At 42.0% G+C, this 16,897-nt stretch overlaps 1 protein-coding gene across 1 annotated transcript in view; it reads left to right on the forward strand.

Annotated features, from left to right (window-relative positions):
- LOC126456815 (dehydrogenase/reductase SDR family member 11-like) overlaps positions 1–16,645 on the forward strand; it is a 73,680-nt gene extending 57,035 nt beyond the window's left edge. Inside the window, exon 6 of the mRNA XM_050092608.1 lies at positions 16,326–16,645. Coding sequence (XP_049948565.1) covers positions 16,326–16,367 — 42 coding nt within the window. The 3' untranslated portion in view covers positions 16,368–16,645. The remainder of the gene's footprint in view (positions 1–16,325) is intronic.
- The last annotated feature ends 252 nt before the right edge of the window (positions 16,646–16,897 follow it).

A 16,897-nucleotide genomic window follows, 5' to 3' on the forward strand; every position in this document is an offset into this window, starting at 1 on the left:
GGTTCAACACCACATCCAATAGATGTAGTGGTCTTATAGATGTAGTGATTCCAGTTATTAGCAACATAAAAAATTGCATTCCATCATTCTCTTTTTTGTTTATTTCATCAAAACAAAGTTGTGACGTCACTGGTTGTAACATAAGTGACTGGTCACATACCTTCTCCTTCTATATTAAAAAAAAAAAAATGAGAGAGCATTATTAAATCCATATCTTACAATATTAAAGATAGACGTTATCTAGTTCATATTTATGGCATTCCATCGCACATTAGTAATGCATATTATACAATTCATCGGATAGTCTTTGAATATTTAGCCCGGAATTTATTCTTATTTTCTTTGGTTTACAGCTTGAAAAGTGTTACCATCTGTTGCACTACAGCAGTACTCAATCCTCTCAGCTTCCATAATGAGTTCCATTTCTTGTGCGTGTCAGTACTTTTCTCTAGAATTCGCTTGGCCAGACGGATATTACGTAGCATTTATGAAAATAAATTATACGCGGTTACATTCTGCACTGCGTAGACAAAAGACACGAAACATAAATTTACAACTTTGTATATGTACGCATTCGTGTGCACGGCTGTAGGTTGTTACCACATGTGTGTTTCCCGCAACATTCAGGACGCCTTAGACGAACAAAAGAAAAAATCTGGTCCCTCAGAAACGATGTTATCACGTACACTTAATGTTTAACATCTTTTAGTATTAACTTACGGATTCGAATTTCAACATACCTACTGCTTGGATTTTTAATAAAAATCAGTCTTTCGATACCTGCAAGTAGTGAACACATGTTGCGAACGTCTCAGGCCTGACTCCATACTTAGGACGTACACTGGATGAAAGCTAAACTGCTTTGAAAATTTGATCGTCTTTCGTCTTGTTATTCAAGCATTCCTCGAGCGACTTCTGGCGTCAGCCTTGTACTCAGTCTTCCAAGGTCTTCTTTGATAGAGGGTCGCAATCTCGACGTTTTCAGAGTCAGCCAGCTTTCGAAATACATGTAATATGATCACTCCATTGTCTCCTGTATTCTATTAATTCGTTCAGCACGTTGTAAACGTTCAATTCCTTGCGGATATCCTTGCTTCTGATCATGTCTTTTCTAGAGAACCTCTCACACAGCTCGCAAGTGCCTCAGTCTAGTGGTCTAGGGCTGCAATCGCTATTCTTTTGTAAAATTTTGTTGTTGTAGCCTTCCTCGAATTGTTTCTCAGGAATTTTTGTGTTGGGCCACACATGTGACTGAACTTTCTGTTTTGATGATGGCGTCAGTACCTAAAAGTCAAAATACGTTGTAGATATCTGAAACCTGAAAAGTGTGGCACTTATGATTTATTAGCACTGTTTTGGCTGGTACAAAATTTTTATCCACGAAGTCTATAATACGTACTTGTTTTGCTTTTCAATATTGATAGTTCATTACCTTGAAACGCCATTTTGAATTCGTCGTATAATTACGAAATCGTCGGCATTCAAAGGAGAATTTCAGATTGTGTCAATATTAGAACAGAATATGGTTGTTTGGTTGTTTCACTCTCGTACGTATAAATATTAAAAACAGTGGGAGTTACACAGCTACCTTGTCTCATCTCTGTTAGTCACAATTACTTTTGTTATATGACCGTTTAGGTGTACGTTCGGTAACGTATTTTGGTAGACATAACTGCAGTGCTCCTACTGGTGTATGCGATACCCTCTCCATCACATTACTGTCCCCAGTTTAGCTTTAGATATATTGTCGACATATTTTCGGAAGTATCACGGAACTTCAGAAAGTAAGTGAGTTTACAATATCACTGCTAAAAACATTTGTGGACTATTACGACAGTTATTTCGGAAGATCTCCATTTTAAAGTACGGCTGCGTTGTCCTGACGAATGTATAACATCCGGTGTGACTATATCTGGTGACTGTCCTAGTTATAGTTCAAGTGAAATTCTAAAATGTCGATGTTACGTACATTTTGAACTGTTTTATACAGCGTGGCGTAATATTTTGATATAATATTATAGACATTTCCTATAATTTTTGACAGTTCACGCCATACATGTGAACTAGATGACTACATATGACACACTGCGCTCTCGCCTAAAATCTAGATCTGTAGTAAGAGAGACAGATGGTATTATGCTCGGTGCTGACCTTCTTCCTCTCATTCATTTATTACTGTTTTCATAAAAGAGATAAAATCGAAAGAGAAAGGAAAATTTGCGACTGAAATTTAAGTCCTGAGTGCAGGAGAACAAATTTCTCCTGTTAACTATCTCATGGAAGGGGAGGGGGGAGGGGGGGCTCACAGATCCACTATTGTTCGGCGAGAGTTTTCAATATGAAGAAAGATTGCCATCGTGTGGCATTAAAGTAATTACCCCAAGTACACTCCGCTACTGCAACCTGTAACATTGCCCTCCCACACATCACTATTAAAATTCTCCGTCTTTGTATAAATTTTGAAAGCTTTGCGAGGCGTAACATATACAAAAGAATAACTTTTTACGTATCTTCATTGTCTCTTTGTATAGTCTTGTATAGTCTTGTATAGGGGTACATTCTTGCAACTGAAATTTCGAATTTGTAGATTCTTGATGATTAAATAACAGAATATGATTTGCCTGTATTATTCTTGAAATTTATTCTTCATCACACCTTTCAACATCTCACCGGTTTTACATTATCCACATTAAGATAAAACCAATAATTACATTGTTGATGGCAAACTTAGAAAACGTCCGCTTCCATCAGAGGCATTTCCACCACCACTTACATTCGGCAGTACTCACATTATTCCAAAGAGTTTACAAAGCAAAAGAGTTTACAAACTTTCTTTGAAAAAGAAGAATCTTCACAAAATTATATCTTTAGTTTATAAGTAAATCCAGAAATAAATTTCGTAATTAGAGATAGATTGTACAATTAATAACATGAATATTAAGTATGCCAGAAATTTCGTAATTTCAAATATTTTTAAAAGAAGAGTAATTTTATCTGTTAGTACATATCGACTGTAACACATTAATTTCTTTTTTATAGATTTTAGCCGGAAATATAATACATCGTATATAAAATCATAACAAATCTTTTAATGAAACAGCTGAGATAATCTCAACCTACGCAAGAATCGATTGTATAGATAGTACCCGTTATCTCCATAAAAAAAAGATAATGTTAGAGGAGAGTGATTCATTATAAACCCTAAGATCTCTATTTTTGCCTTTAATTTTCATATCTTTTATGAAAATATTAATAAATATCGTTTACTAAGCATTTTTACGGTTTACTTGCAATACAAGTAAACTAGAGCCTGAAGATTAAAAAGGAAGGTTCCACGCACGCTCTCAACCCCACGATCCTCGGATTACCAGAAATTTTCCACTACGAAAACAGCTTCATAGGACGTGGCGCTAACATAAATGGCTCATGGCTCGCCATACCCACGCCAGTGATACCGGTTTCAAGGTTCTGTACCTCAGTCGGTACAAACCTGTCTCTTACAGGCTTACCTTGTCGTCGGTCTCTCTATCTTTCTGTCTGTCCGACTGTTAAAAACCATTTTTCTTAGGAACGGGTAGACGCATCAAGTTGAAAGTCATGACACATATTAGGAGCTGCAGGGCCTTGGCGGTGTAAGAAAATTGGATCTACCACATGAATGCAGTCAAACGTTACGGCCATTTATGTCACATATTATGATGGTTGCCAATTCACTCATCAAAACCTAAACCCGTTGACCTAGAATCATGAAATTTGAAAAAAAAAGAAATCTCAGTAGACGTAAAGGAAAATATCAGAAAACTTTTAATCTATAATTACATTACGTGAAGAAAATATATTTTAATAATTTGTTATCCACCTGTCTGCCTGACTGTTAACAATCCTTTTTCTCAGGAATGCGTGGACGTATATAGCTGAAATTGACATCACTTGCTAAGGTCTCTGGTCCCTTGGCGTTCTAAGAAATTTATCCTTGTAAGTCAACATAATCAGAGGATAAGGCTATTTATGTCACTTATTTATATATTCGCAAACTCAACTGAACCGTACAGGGTACTTCTCGTTGACCTACATTCAAGAAATTTGGCGTCTAGCAATATTTCATAGCAGAAGTGAGGAAATAAATCCGACAATTTTTAATTTGTAATTGTATCACATGTAAACAAAACTTTTGTCATCTGTTTTCCGACTGCCTGTCCTGTTGAGGAAGAGGTAAACGTATATCGAGCCTGTATCGATATCGGTAACGGGCAAAAATCGCCGAAATTCTCGATTCCCGGAATGGATGAACTGTCTACAGGATGTTCCCGTAAGAGCGTGCAAAAATGTAACAGGACATAGAGAATGCACCACTGAATAATTTGAGGTAGGGAACCTGGGATGGGAGAAACCATTTTACGGAGATACTGAAGTAAACTTGTCTGCCGTTTTGTCCAGATTTACTGTTTTCTAGCTTATTTGCAACTAACGTGCGTACAAGTTTACGCGGTACTATGCTATTTGTTTAGATGTACATTCTTTATTTCCGAAAGGAAACAAAGAGGACGAGCCTGAATACTAGGAAGTCGTGATACAGGTTTTGTTTACCTTACTCGTCCATAAGGTGGCTCTGTTGTATCGTATTTACATTGTATCATGACGGAACGTTCTATGACTCATCGACATACACATTCATTACCCAGTGCTATTCAGGGACGTACGTTACAACGTGATGGAGCAGTACTGGTACAGTTTCGCAGAACTCACTGACATGCACTTTCTGTGTATGGGGAAGTATTTTGCAATACTTTAGCTGCTGAAAGGCTGTGCAGGGAAAGATTCCTTAACAGGCATTTCTCGATCGACAAATGCGGGAGACTGGTTCATTGAACAGAAGAAACGAGGGACCTGGCAACATGAGGAACACTCGCACACCCGATTTTGAAGCGGAGGTGCTGAAACGTGTTACAGCGGACTCCGCCACAAGTACTCGTCCTATTGCACGCCAAATGGGCGACGCACCTACTAGCGTGTGCCGAACACTCCACGAACAACAATTACACCCACATAACCCACAACGGATCCATGCACTAAGGGTCGCGTTGTGTCAGTGGATGCACCAACAGTGGATTGATCGACCAGATTTCCTCCAAATCGTGCTGTTTACTGACGAGACCTCATGCGACCGTGATGGTGTTTCGAACAGCAGGAACAACCATGTGTAGGATGAGGGAAACGTCCACACTGTAGTAGGGTCACATAATCATGAAGGTTTGGTGTGAACATCCGGACCGGCATTTCAGGTGACAATCTCGTTGGGCCATATCTTCTACCTGGCCGTGTGAATGGCCACCTGTATTGGAGGTTTGTGCAAAGAGTTCTACCTGAGTTGTTGGAGAACGTACCCTTGGCTGTTCGTGAGAGGATGTTGATACAACATGATGGTGCATCGCCTTGCTTCAATGTGGGTGTCCGCAACCATATCAGTGCTGCATTTTCTGGTCGCTGGATTGGAAGGGGAGGTCCTGTCCGATGGCCTGAGACGGCACCTAACCTGAATCCCCTTGCTTATTTCTTATGGGGATATCTAATGTCATTTGTCTGTGAGACCCCAGTCGGTACGGGGAAGGAATTAACTGCCATAATTGTAGCTACCTGTGATGTGATTCTAAACAGACCAGGGATGTTTGTTAGGCTACGCCAGAATCTTGTTCGCCGATGTCATAGTTGCATTGAGGTTGATGGCTGTCAGTTTCAGCTCATTTAGTGAGACAGAGTACAAATGGTACACCCATCAAAAACAGTCTTGCATCACCCGGTTCCCAGAATTCCCGAAGATAGGCGATGACTGTGCACATTGTATCAGAGACAGTTCCTTTGACTGTTCAGAGATGCCAGTAAATCCGCCCAAAGATGTAAACAACCATGCATGAGCAGCGCCTATTAGAAGGAGGGGATCCGAAAGCCAATCAATCCCTGTCATTCCACCAGAAAGGAGGTACACGGCACATGTTGTCTGTCGTTCAACCCTGCCTAGATGATCAATACCGCAGTTCGATCGCGTCCGCATTGTTACTTTGTGCCAAGAAGGGCTCTCCTGGCGTTTCGGACATGAAGGACATTCAGAGAGACAGGAACTGTAGATGATATACCTCGCTCAGGCCGACCAAGGGCTACTACTGCAGTGGATGACCGCTACCTACGGATTTTGGCTCGGAGGAACTCTGACAGCGACGCCACCATGCTGAATAATGCTCTTCGTGCAGCCACAGGACGTCGTGTTACGACTCAAACTGTGCGCGATAGGCTTCACGATGCGCAACTTCACTCCCGACGTCCATTGCGAGGTCCACCTTTGCAAACACGACACCATGCAGCGCGGTACAGATGGGCCCAACAACATGCCGAATAGACCGTTCAGGATTGGCATCACCTTCTCTTCACCGATGAGTCTCCCATATGACTTCAGACAGACAGTCGCCATAGACGTGTTTGGAGGCAACCCGGTCAGGCTGAACGCCTTAGACACACGAGTGAAGCAGGGTGGAGGTTCCCCACTGTTTTAGGGTGGCATTATGTGGGGCCGGCGTACGCCGCTGGTGGTCATGGAAGGTGCCGTAACGGCTGTACGATACGTGAAAGCCATCCTCCGACCGTTAGTGCAACCATATCGGCAGCATATTGGTGAGGCATTCGTCGCTCCCCCATCGTGCACATCTTGTGATTGACTTCTTTCAGGGTAACGCCATGGCTCGACTAGAGTGGCCAGCATGTTCTCCGGACATGAACCCTATCGAACATGCCTAGGATAAATTGAAAATGGCTGTTTATGGGCGACGTTACCCACCAACCACTCTGAGGGATCTACGCCGAATCGCCGTTGCGGAGTGGGACAATCTGGACCAATAGTGCCTTGATGAACTTGTGAATAGTATGCCACGAGGAATGTAAGTAAGGGGACGTGCTATGGGTATTTAAGGTACTGGTGTGTACAGCAAACTGGACCACCACCTCTGAAGGCCTCGCTGTATGATGGTACAACATGTAATGTGTGGTTTTCATGAGCAATAAAAAGGGCGGGAACGATGTTTATGTTGATCTCTATTCCAATTTTCTGTACAGTTTCCGGAACTCTCGGAACCGAAGTGATGCAAAACTTGTTTTGATGTGTGTAGATTCATTGTGTTAATGATGGTATCTGCAGTTAACTATAACTAACGTACATAAAAAATAGACATATTATTTTATTCCCATTATCTCCTTAAGCTGATCCTAAGTCCCCAGGTTCGCTACGTCAAATTGTTCAGTAGAGCATCCTGACAAATTTTTGCACGCTCTTCCTGAAACCCCCTGTAGGTAGGCCTACATAATTAAATTTGTACGGAACCCTCGGCTCGTGAGTCCTGCTTGCCCTTACTTGGATTTTTTTTTTCTAGACTCTTGTCCGTCTGGAGCTCCCACTTGTCACTTTCATCTCTGGCCAAACATTATATATACTATAAATGCGGACGAAACCGGTTATAACGACCAGACACGTTTCCCTTGTAAGTAGGATTTCAAGGGTTATTTCGCGTCTACGTTCAGGCGTTTGCCAGTTCTGGTCTTGCAGCATCTCCCGAACGCTCTACAATGGGTCAAGCAAACCTGTCACTTAATATGGAAAGGCTTTTTTTTTAATTACCGCTACCAGACAAAAATTTTGTCAACTATTGTGTTACTTATTTACTTAGCGACATGTTTCGAGGGTTAAACCTCACCTTGAGGCTAAATGGCGCTACAAAAACAACTTTACAATAAGGTCATACTGACACTACATAGTCTTTTCGTAAATGCTCTGGACATCTTTGTTCTTCTGGCGTGGCGGTCTCGTTGTGATGCGTTGCGGTGTATCCATTTCCGTGGTTCTCGTGGTCACTGTTCACAAACTATCACTAACATGGTTCAAATGGCTCTGAGCACTATGGGACTTAACATCTATGGTCATCAGTCCCCTAGAACTTAGAACTACTTAAACCTAACTAACCTAAGGACAGCACACAACACCCAGCCATCACGAGGCAGAGAAAATCCCTGACCCCGCCGGGAATCGAACCCGGGAACCCGGGCGTGGGAAGCGAGAACGCTACCGCACGACCACGAGATGCGGGCTCACTAACATGGCAGTAACTTAGGAACACGATCACAAACAGTTCTGTAGTGCAGTGATGTTTCACTGCAGCTAGAAACCTAGCGTCGATTTTAGTAAGAGATGCCTTTAATAGCTGCCACAATGAAACTCTGCCTCTAAAACTGAGAGAAAATTGATAGAGTCGTAAGTAAAGTACAACCACGGCAAGGGACGAACAACACCTTCACTGCGCAACAGCAATGTCAATATTACCGATGACAGAGCCACTAAGGTGACTTTATTTCACAGTTTTCCGAGATTCCATCACCAAAGAAGACGAAGTAAATGTTCTAGAATTCAAATGAAGAATAACTTAGAAGTACACTACTGGCCATTAAAATTGCTACACCACGACGATGACGTGCTACAGACGCGAAATTTAACCGACAGGAAGAAGATGCGGTGATATGCAAATAATTAGCTTTTCAGAGCATTCACACAAGGTTGGCGCCGGTGGCGACACCTACAACGTGCTGACATGAGGAAAGTTTCTCATACACAAACAGCAGGTGACCGGCGTTGCCTGGTGAAACGTTGTTGTGATGCCTCGTGTAACGACGAGAAATGCATACCATCACGTTTCCGACTTTGATAAATTTCGGATTGTAGCCTATTGCGATTGCGGTTTATCGTATCGGGACATTGCTGCTCGCGTTGGTCGAGATCCAATGACTGTTAGCAGAATATCGAATCGGTGGGTTCAGGAGGGTATTACGGAACGCCGTGCTGGATCCCAACGGCCTCGTATCACGAGTAGTCTAGATGACAGGCATCTTATCCGCATGGCTGTAACGGATCGTGCAGCCACGTCTCGATCCCTGAGTCAGCAGATGGGGACGTCTGCAAGACAACAACCATCTGCACAAACTGTTCGACGATGTTTGCAGTAGCATGGACTATCAGCTCGGAGACCATGGTTGAGGTTACCCTTGACTCTGCATCACAGACAGGAGCGCCCGCGATGGTGTACTCAACGACGAACCTGGGTGCACGAATGGCAAAACGCCATTTTTTTGATGAATCCAGGTTCTGTTTACAGCATCATGATGGTCGCATCCGTGTTTGGTGACATCGCGGGACACGCACATTGGAAACGTGTATTCGTCATCGCCATACCGGCGTATCACCTGGCGTGATGGTATGGGGTGCCATTGGTTACACGTCTCGGTCACCTCTTGTTCGCATTGACGGCACTTTGAACAGTGGACGTTACATTTTCGATTTGTTACGACCCGTGGCTCTACCCTTTATTCGATCTCTGCGAAACCCTACATTTCAGCAGGATAATGCACGACCGCATATTGCAGGTCCTGTACGGGCCTTTCTGGATACAGAAAATGTTCGACTGCTGCCCTGGCCAACACATTCACCAGATCTCTCACCAATTGAAAACGTTGGTCAATGGTGGCCGAGCAACTGGCTCGTCACAATACGCCAGTCACTACTCTTGATTAACTGTGGTATCGTGTTGAAGCTGCATGGGCAGCTGTACCTGTACACTCCATCCAAGCTCTGTTTGACTCAATGCCCAGGCGTATCAAGGCCGTTATTACGGCCAGAGGTGGTTGTTCTGGGTACTGATTTTTCAGGATGTATGCACCCAAATTGCGTGAAAATGTAATCACATGTCAGTTCTAGTATAATATATTTGTCCAATGAATACCCGTTTATCATCTTCATTTCTTCTTGGTGTAGCAATTTTTGTGGCCAGTAGTGTAGATACCTTCCGCATGGTGTATCACCTTAAATCAATCAAGGAAAGACGTTCGGTCTGAATTTTGTATCAGGCAGGTTGCTGTCAGAATATACTGATACAATAGCTCCATATTTAGCAATCAAAGACAACCGCTCGCTCGACCAAAGATCCCTACTTGAAGTCTGAAAACCTGTACAGATCACACCAATACTCAAGAAAGAAAATAGGAGTAACCTGCTGAATTACAGATACATATCACTAACGTCGATTTGTAGTAGGTGTTTGGAACACATACTGTTTTCGATCATTGTGAATTACCTCCAAGAAAACGATTTATTGACTAAACAGATGTAGAAGTTAATTCCTGCATACCCTCGAGTAATGTGGTAGTACCCTTGTTGTGCATTAGTGACCTAACAGGCCATATTAATTGTAAGCTCAAACTTTTAGCAGATACTGCAGTTACCTATATTGCAGTACTTCTACAATAAAAGGATTTATTGACAATAACTCGTTTTCTTGGAGGAATGCTTCATTATAGATAACTGCATCGTCTGCGAAAAGGGTGAGGCTACAATTTGTATTGTCTGCTATGACACTGATACACAACGTAACAGCACGTAACGCAACACATTATTCGCGGGCTCGCAGGGAGTAAATTAAACATCTGTTGATGACCCTCCATACAATATAAAATAAGGCGTACTCCCTACCAAGAAATATCCCAGATAATATCGTTCTTGTGAAACAAGACTAGTTCTCATTCACACGAAGCAGTGAGTGCTATCGCCAGTGTACGGAAGTTAATTCCATATTTCTATATGTCCAGAAAGCTTTTGACACCGTCCCTCACAAGCAGCTTAAAATCAAAGTGAGTACCTGTGGAGTATCGTCTCAGTTATGAGACTGGATTCGTGATTCCTGTCAGAAAGGTCACACGGTTCGCAGTAATTGCTGGGAAGTCACCAAGAAAAACAGAAGTGAAATCTGGCTTTCTCCAAGGCAGTGTTATAGGTCCTCTGCTGTTTCTAATCTGTATGAACCATTTAGGAGGAAATCTGAGAAGCCCTCTTAGATTGTTTTCAGATAATGCTGCCATTTTCTATCTTGTAAAGTGATCAGAACCAATTGCAGAATGATTTAGGTATCTGTATGACGCGAAAAATGGCAGTTAAATCTAGATAACGAGAAAATGGAAGTCATCCATATGAGCACTAAAAGGAATCTGCTAAATTTCGGTTATGCGATAATTAACACAGATCTAAAGTTTGTGAATTCTATTAAATACTTATGGATTACAGTTACGAATAATTTCAATTGGAGCTATCACACACACTATGGGATGAATAGTAGCCGATTGAAAATGACTTACAAGTTCGTGGCGCCCTCCATCGGAAATGCTGGAATTCAGTATGGTGTTGGCCCACCCTTAGCCTTGATGACAGCTTCCAATCTCACAGGCATACGTTCAATCAGGCGCTGGAAGGTTTCTTGCGGAAAGGTAGCCCATTCTTCACGGACTGCTGCACCAAGGAGAGGTATCGATGTCGGTCGGTGAGGCCTGGCACAACGTCAGCGTTCCAAAACATCCCAAAGATGTGCTACAGGATTCAGGTCAGGATTCGTGCAGGCCAGTCCATTACAGGGATGTTATTCTCGTGTAACTACTCTGTCACAGGCCGTGCATTATGAACTGGTGCTTGATCGTGCTGAAAGATGGAGTCGCCAGCCCCGAATTGCTCTTCAACAGTGAGAGGCAAGAAGATGCTCAAAACATCAGTGTAGGCTTGTACTGTGATAGTGCAAAGCAAAGCAACAAGGTGTGCAAGCCCCCTCCATGAAAAATACGACCACACCATAACACCACGGCCTCTGAATTTTGCTGTTGGCACTACACACGCTGGCAGATGACGTTTACCGGACATTCGCCATACTCACACTCTGCCATCGGATCGCCACACTGTGCACCGTGATTCGTCACTCCACACAACGTGTTTCCACTGTTCAGTCGTCCAATGTTTACGCTCCATACACCAAGCGAGGTGTCCTTAGGCATTTACCCGCGTGATGTGTGGCTTTTGAGCATCCGCTCGACCATGAAATTCAAGTTTTCTCAACTCCCGCCAAACTGTCACAATACTTGCAGTGGATCCTGAGGCAGTTTGGAATTCTCGTGTGATGGTCTGGATAGATGTCTGCCTACCACACATTACGACCCTCTTCAAATGTCGGCGGCCTCTGTCAGACAACAGACGAGGTCGACCTGTACGCTTTTGTGCTGTACGTGTCCCTTCACGTTTCCTCTTCACTATCACATCGGAAACAGTGGACCTAGGGATGTTTAGGAATGTGGAGAACTCGCGTACAGACGTATGATACAAGTGTCACTGAAGCATCTGACCACGTTCGAAGTCTGAGTTCCGCGGACCATTCTGCTCTCTCACGATGACTACTGAGGTCGCTGATATAGAGTACCTGGCAGTAGATGGCAGCACTATGCACCTAATATGAAAAAAGCATGTTTTTGGGACTTTCCGGATACTTTTGATCCCATAGTGTAGATAATGTTCCAAGGAAAGCTAACCAAAGACTCCGATTTATTGACAGGACACTTAGAAGATGCAATAGGTCTACTGAAGAGATTGCCTACCCTATTCTTGTCCTTCCTCTTTTGGAGCACAGCCGCGCGGTGTGCGATCCGTATCAGATAAGATTGACGGGCAACATCGAAAAAGTTCAAAGAATGGCAACTCGTTTTGTATTATCGCGAAGGAGAGAGTGTCACGGATATGAGAAGCAAACTGTGGTGGCATTCATTAAAACAAGGACGTTTTTGTTGGGATAGGATCTTTTTACAAAATCTCAATCACCAACTTCCTCTTCAGAGTGTGAAAATATTTTGTGGCGTCCACCTGCATACGGAGAAATGGTCCTTGTAATAAGATAAGGCAAGTCAGAGCTTGCCCGGAAAGATTTAAGTGTTCGTTTTTCTCGCACGCATTCGAGAGTGGAACGATAGAGAGATATCTTGAAGATAATTCGATGAACCCTCTCATAATTTATGGTGTATTGCAGATTTATCATTTATATGTAAATTACGCCTCCCTAGTATTCAACCAATCAAACGAAGTATCCCATTTTGTTTACCATCGACTGAGTCTACAAGGTCGTTACATTTCATATCTTCGCAAATTGTTACGCCCAGATATGAGTTGACCGGTTCCATCAGTAACTCACTAATATTGTAGTCACCCATTACGTTTTTTCGTTTTGTGAAGCCCCAAATTTTACATTTGTGAACATTTAAATCAAGTTACCAATCTTTGTACGACTTTGAAATCTTATCAATATCCGACTGAATATTTGTGCAGCTGTTTTCAGACAGAACTTCATTACAGATAACAGCATTATCTGCGGGATGTGTGAGGTTACAATTAATACTGTCTGTTACGTCACTGGTATAAAACTTGAACAGTAAGGGTCCCAGTATATCACTCTGGCGCGTGCCGGAAGTAACTACTACATCCAAGATAAAATGAGGCCTCCTCCCTACCAATAAATCCCTAATCCACTCATTAATTTCTTCCGATAACACAAACGATCGCATTTTGGATAAAAAGAGTATATGTGGTACTGAGTCAAATGATTTTCGAAATCAGAGAAAACTGAATCTACCTCACTGCCTCGATCCACGGCTTTCAGTGTCTCGTACGTGATAAGGGCGAGTTCGGTTCCACTTCGTACGTTGTAAGAGTCACCCTGAGACACAAGGATCTCACAAGTGCTGAACACTTCATCCACTTCCTGATCGATTTTTCTTATAGTGGAGAATACACTTTTGCCTTGGATATTTGTCGTTGCCTCTACACCAGAACTATGACGTATTCCTTCAAAGCGTTAGGGGATATATTATAGTTGACACCCTGGCGTCAAATTTCTCGTAATATCAATCTATACTACAAAGACAAGTCATCGTTTTACTTTATAAACAAAAGTCTCGAAATGTGCTTGACAGTTAACTTAAAATTTTTACGCAATACCCTAATGAACATTCGACCGGTCTATAGGCTATATATTTTTCAACATTTAAATATAAGTGTAATATATATTTGGGAAAAGTTTTTACCAAAAATGAGAAACGTTTTTGATCGATTTACTTCAAATTTCACACGATACTCTAAAGAAGATTCAGACGGAGATATGTTACATATTTTTAATGTACGTAATATATAAATATATATTTAATATAGAAAGGGGAAATGTTGGATGCAAAAATCCTGAAAAGTTGTTGACAGGCTTACTACAAATTTCACGACAGTGATATAAATTCAGATGGGCATGTGCTATATGTCTTGTTGTAAACGACAATAACGACAATTTACAGGTTTTCTATTTCAACTGATTGCATGAAGAAAAATGCTGTGCTATGTGCTACATTGATCGTGACCAGGCCAAATATCTCACGAAATAAGTGTCAAACGAGAAAACTGCAAAGAACGAAACTTGTCTACCTTGAAGGGGGAAACAAGATGGCGCTATGGTTGGCCTGCTAGATGGCGCTGCCATAGGTCAAACGGATATAAACTGCGTTTTTTTTAAATAGGAACCCCCATTTTTTATTGCATATTCGTGTAGTACGTAAAGAAATATGAATGTTTTAGTTGGACTACTTTTTTCGCTTTGTGATAGATGGCGCTGTAATAGTCATAAACATATGGCTCACAATTTTATACGAACAGTTGGTAACAGGTAGGTTGTTTAAATTAAAATACAGAACGTAGGTACGTTTGACATTTTATTTCGGTTGTTCCAATGTGATACATGTACCTTTGTGAACTTATAATTTCTGAGAACGAATGCTGTTACAGCGTGATTATCTGTAAATACCACATTAATGCAATAAATACTCAAAATCATGTCCGTCAACCTCAATGCATTTGGCAATACGTGTAACGACATTCCTCTCAACAGCGAGTAGTTCGCCTTCCGTAATGTTCGCACATGCACTGACAACGCGCTGACGCACGTTGTCAGGCGTTGTCGGTGGATCACTATAGCAAATATCCTTCAACTTTCCCCACAGAAAGAAATCCGGGGACGTCAGATCCGGTGAACGTGCGGGCCATGGTACGGTGCCTCGACGACCAATCCACCTGTCATGAAATATGCTATTCAATACCGCTTCAACCGCACGCGAGCTATGTGCCGGACATCCCTTATGCTGGAACTACATCGCCATTCTGTCATTCAGGGAAACATCTTGTAGTAACATCAGTAGAACATCACGTAGGAAATCAGCATACACTGCACCTTTTAGATTGCCATCGATAAAATGGGGGCCAATTATCCTTCCTCCCATAATGCCGCACCATGCATACCATACATTAATCCGCCAAGGTCGCTGATGTTCCACTTGTCGCAGCCATCGTGGATTTTCCGTTGCCCAATAGTGCATATTATGCCGGTTTACGTTACCGCTGTTGGTAAATGACGCTTCGTCGCTAAATAGAACGCGTGCAAAAAATCTGTCATCGTCCCGTAATTTCTCTTGTTCCCAGTGGCAGAACTGTACACAACGTTCAAAGTCGTCGCCATACAATTCCTGGTGCATAGAAATATGGTACGGGTGCAATCGATGTTGATGTAGCAATCTCAACACCGACGTTTTTGAGATTCCCGATTCTCGCGCAATTTGTCTGCTACTGATGTACGGATTAGCCACGACAGCAGCTAAAACACCTGCTTGGGCATCATCATTTGTTGCAGGTCGTGGTTGACGTTTCAACTGCGGTTGAACACTTCCGGTTTCCTTAAATAACGTAACTATCTGGCGAACGGTCCGGACACTTGGATGATGTCGTCCAGGATACCGAGCAGCATACATAGCACACACCAGTTGGGCATTTTGATCACAATAGCCATACATCAACACGATATCGACCTTTCCCGCAAGTGGTAAACAGTTCATTTTAACACGGGTAATATATCACGAAGCAAATACCGTTCACACTGGCGGAATGTTACGTGGTACCCCGTACTTATACGTTTGTGACTATTACAGCTCCATCTATCACAAAGCGATAAAAGTGGGCCAACTAAAACATTCATATTTCTTTACGTACTACACAAATATGTAATAAAAATGGGGTTTTCTATTTAAAAAACGCAGTTGATATGCGTTTGACCTATGACTGCGCCATCTAGCGGGCCAACCATGGCGCCATCTGGTTTCCCCCTTCAAGCTAGACGAGTTTCGCTCTTTGTAGTTTTTTCGTTTGATGCTTATTTCGTGAGATATTTGGCCCGCTCACTATCAATGGACCACCCAGTATATATGTGTATGTATGTGTGTGTGTGTGTGTGTGTGTGTTTCAGAAGTGATGGTCAGTAATTCATACATAGAAAGTACAGACCAATTTTTTGTGGAAATTACTTTGTTGATGATTGTTAGTAATATTTCAATTTATTTTGTTTTATTTGCAGGTCTATGAAATGCTGGTCATCCCGACTGCAAGTCCACTATAAAACGAACTCGCCTTCTCATCACCTCCTGCATAATACGTACATCAACCAGAAGATATGGTAAAACTGACGTGATAATTGTGTGGAATTTGCTTCGCGAAACAAAATGAGAAAGTGGGAGCAAAATATTGCTAGTAAATAAAACATGCCTAAGACAGTTCTCGCCTTGCACTTTGCACGTAATGAGACATTTGTAATAGAAGGGTCTCATGAAGAGATATCGATTAGTTGTTCTTTCGAGTTGTATCAAGCTCTCAAATAAAGACGGCATGTTGAAACCTCCTGTCTGCGTGTTATAAATTTAATAAACCACACTAAAAGTGTTCACGTGTGTGCACGTTCTTGTGCGTGATTGGTAGTTTACTGACGAGTGAACCAGTAACCGACTACTTATCAAAAAGTGATTCTAAATGCTAACTTAAATATTCTTTGTAGAACGTCATTACTAACCCCTAAATAGCAGGCGCAAGTATGTATTGATTATTGTTGAGAATATTTTAGATCAAAAGATCGTCTACACGTGCGTATAACAT

The sequence above is a fragment of the Schistocerca serialis genome, chromosome 2 (assembly GCF_023864345.2).
Source record: "Schistocerca serialis cubense isolate TAMUIC-IGC-003099 chromosome 2, iqSchSeri2.2, whole genome shotgun sequence".
NCBI classification, from domain to species: domain Eukaryota; kingdom Metazoa; phylum Arthropoda; class Insecta; order Orthoptera; family Acrididae; genus Schistocerca; species Schistocerca serialis.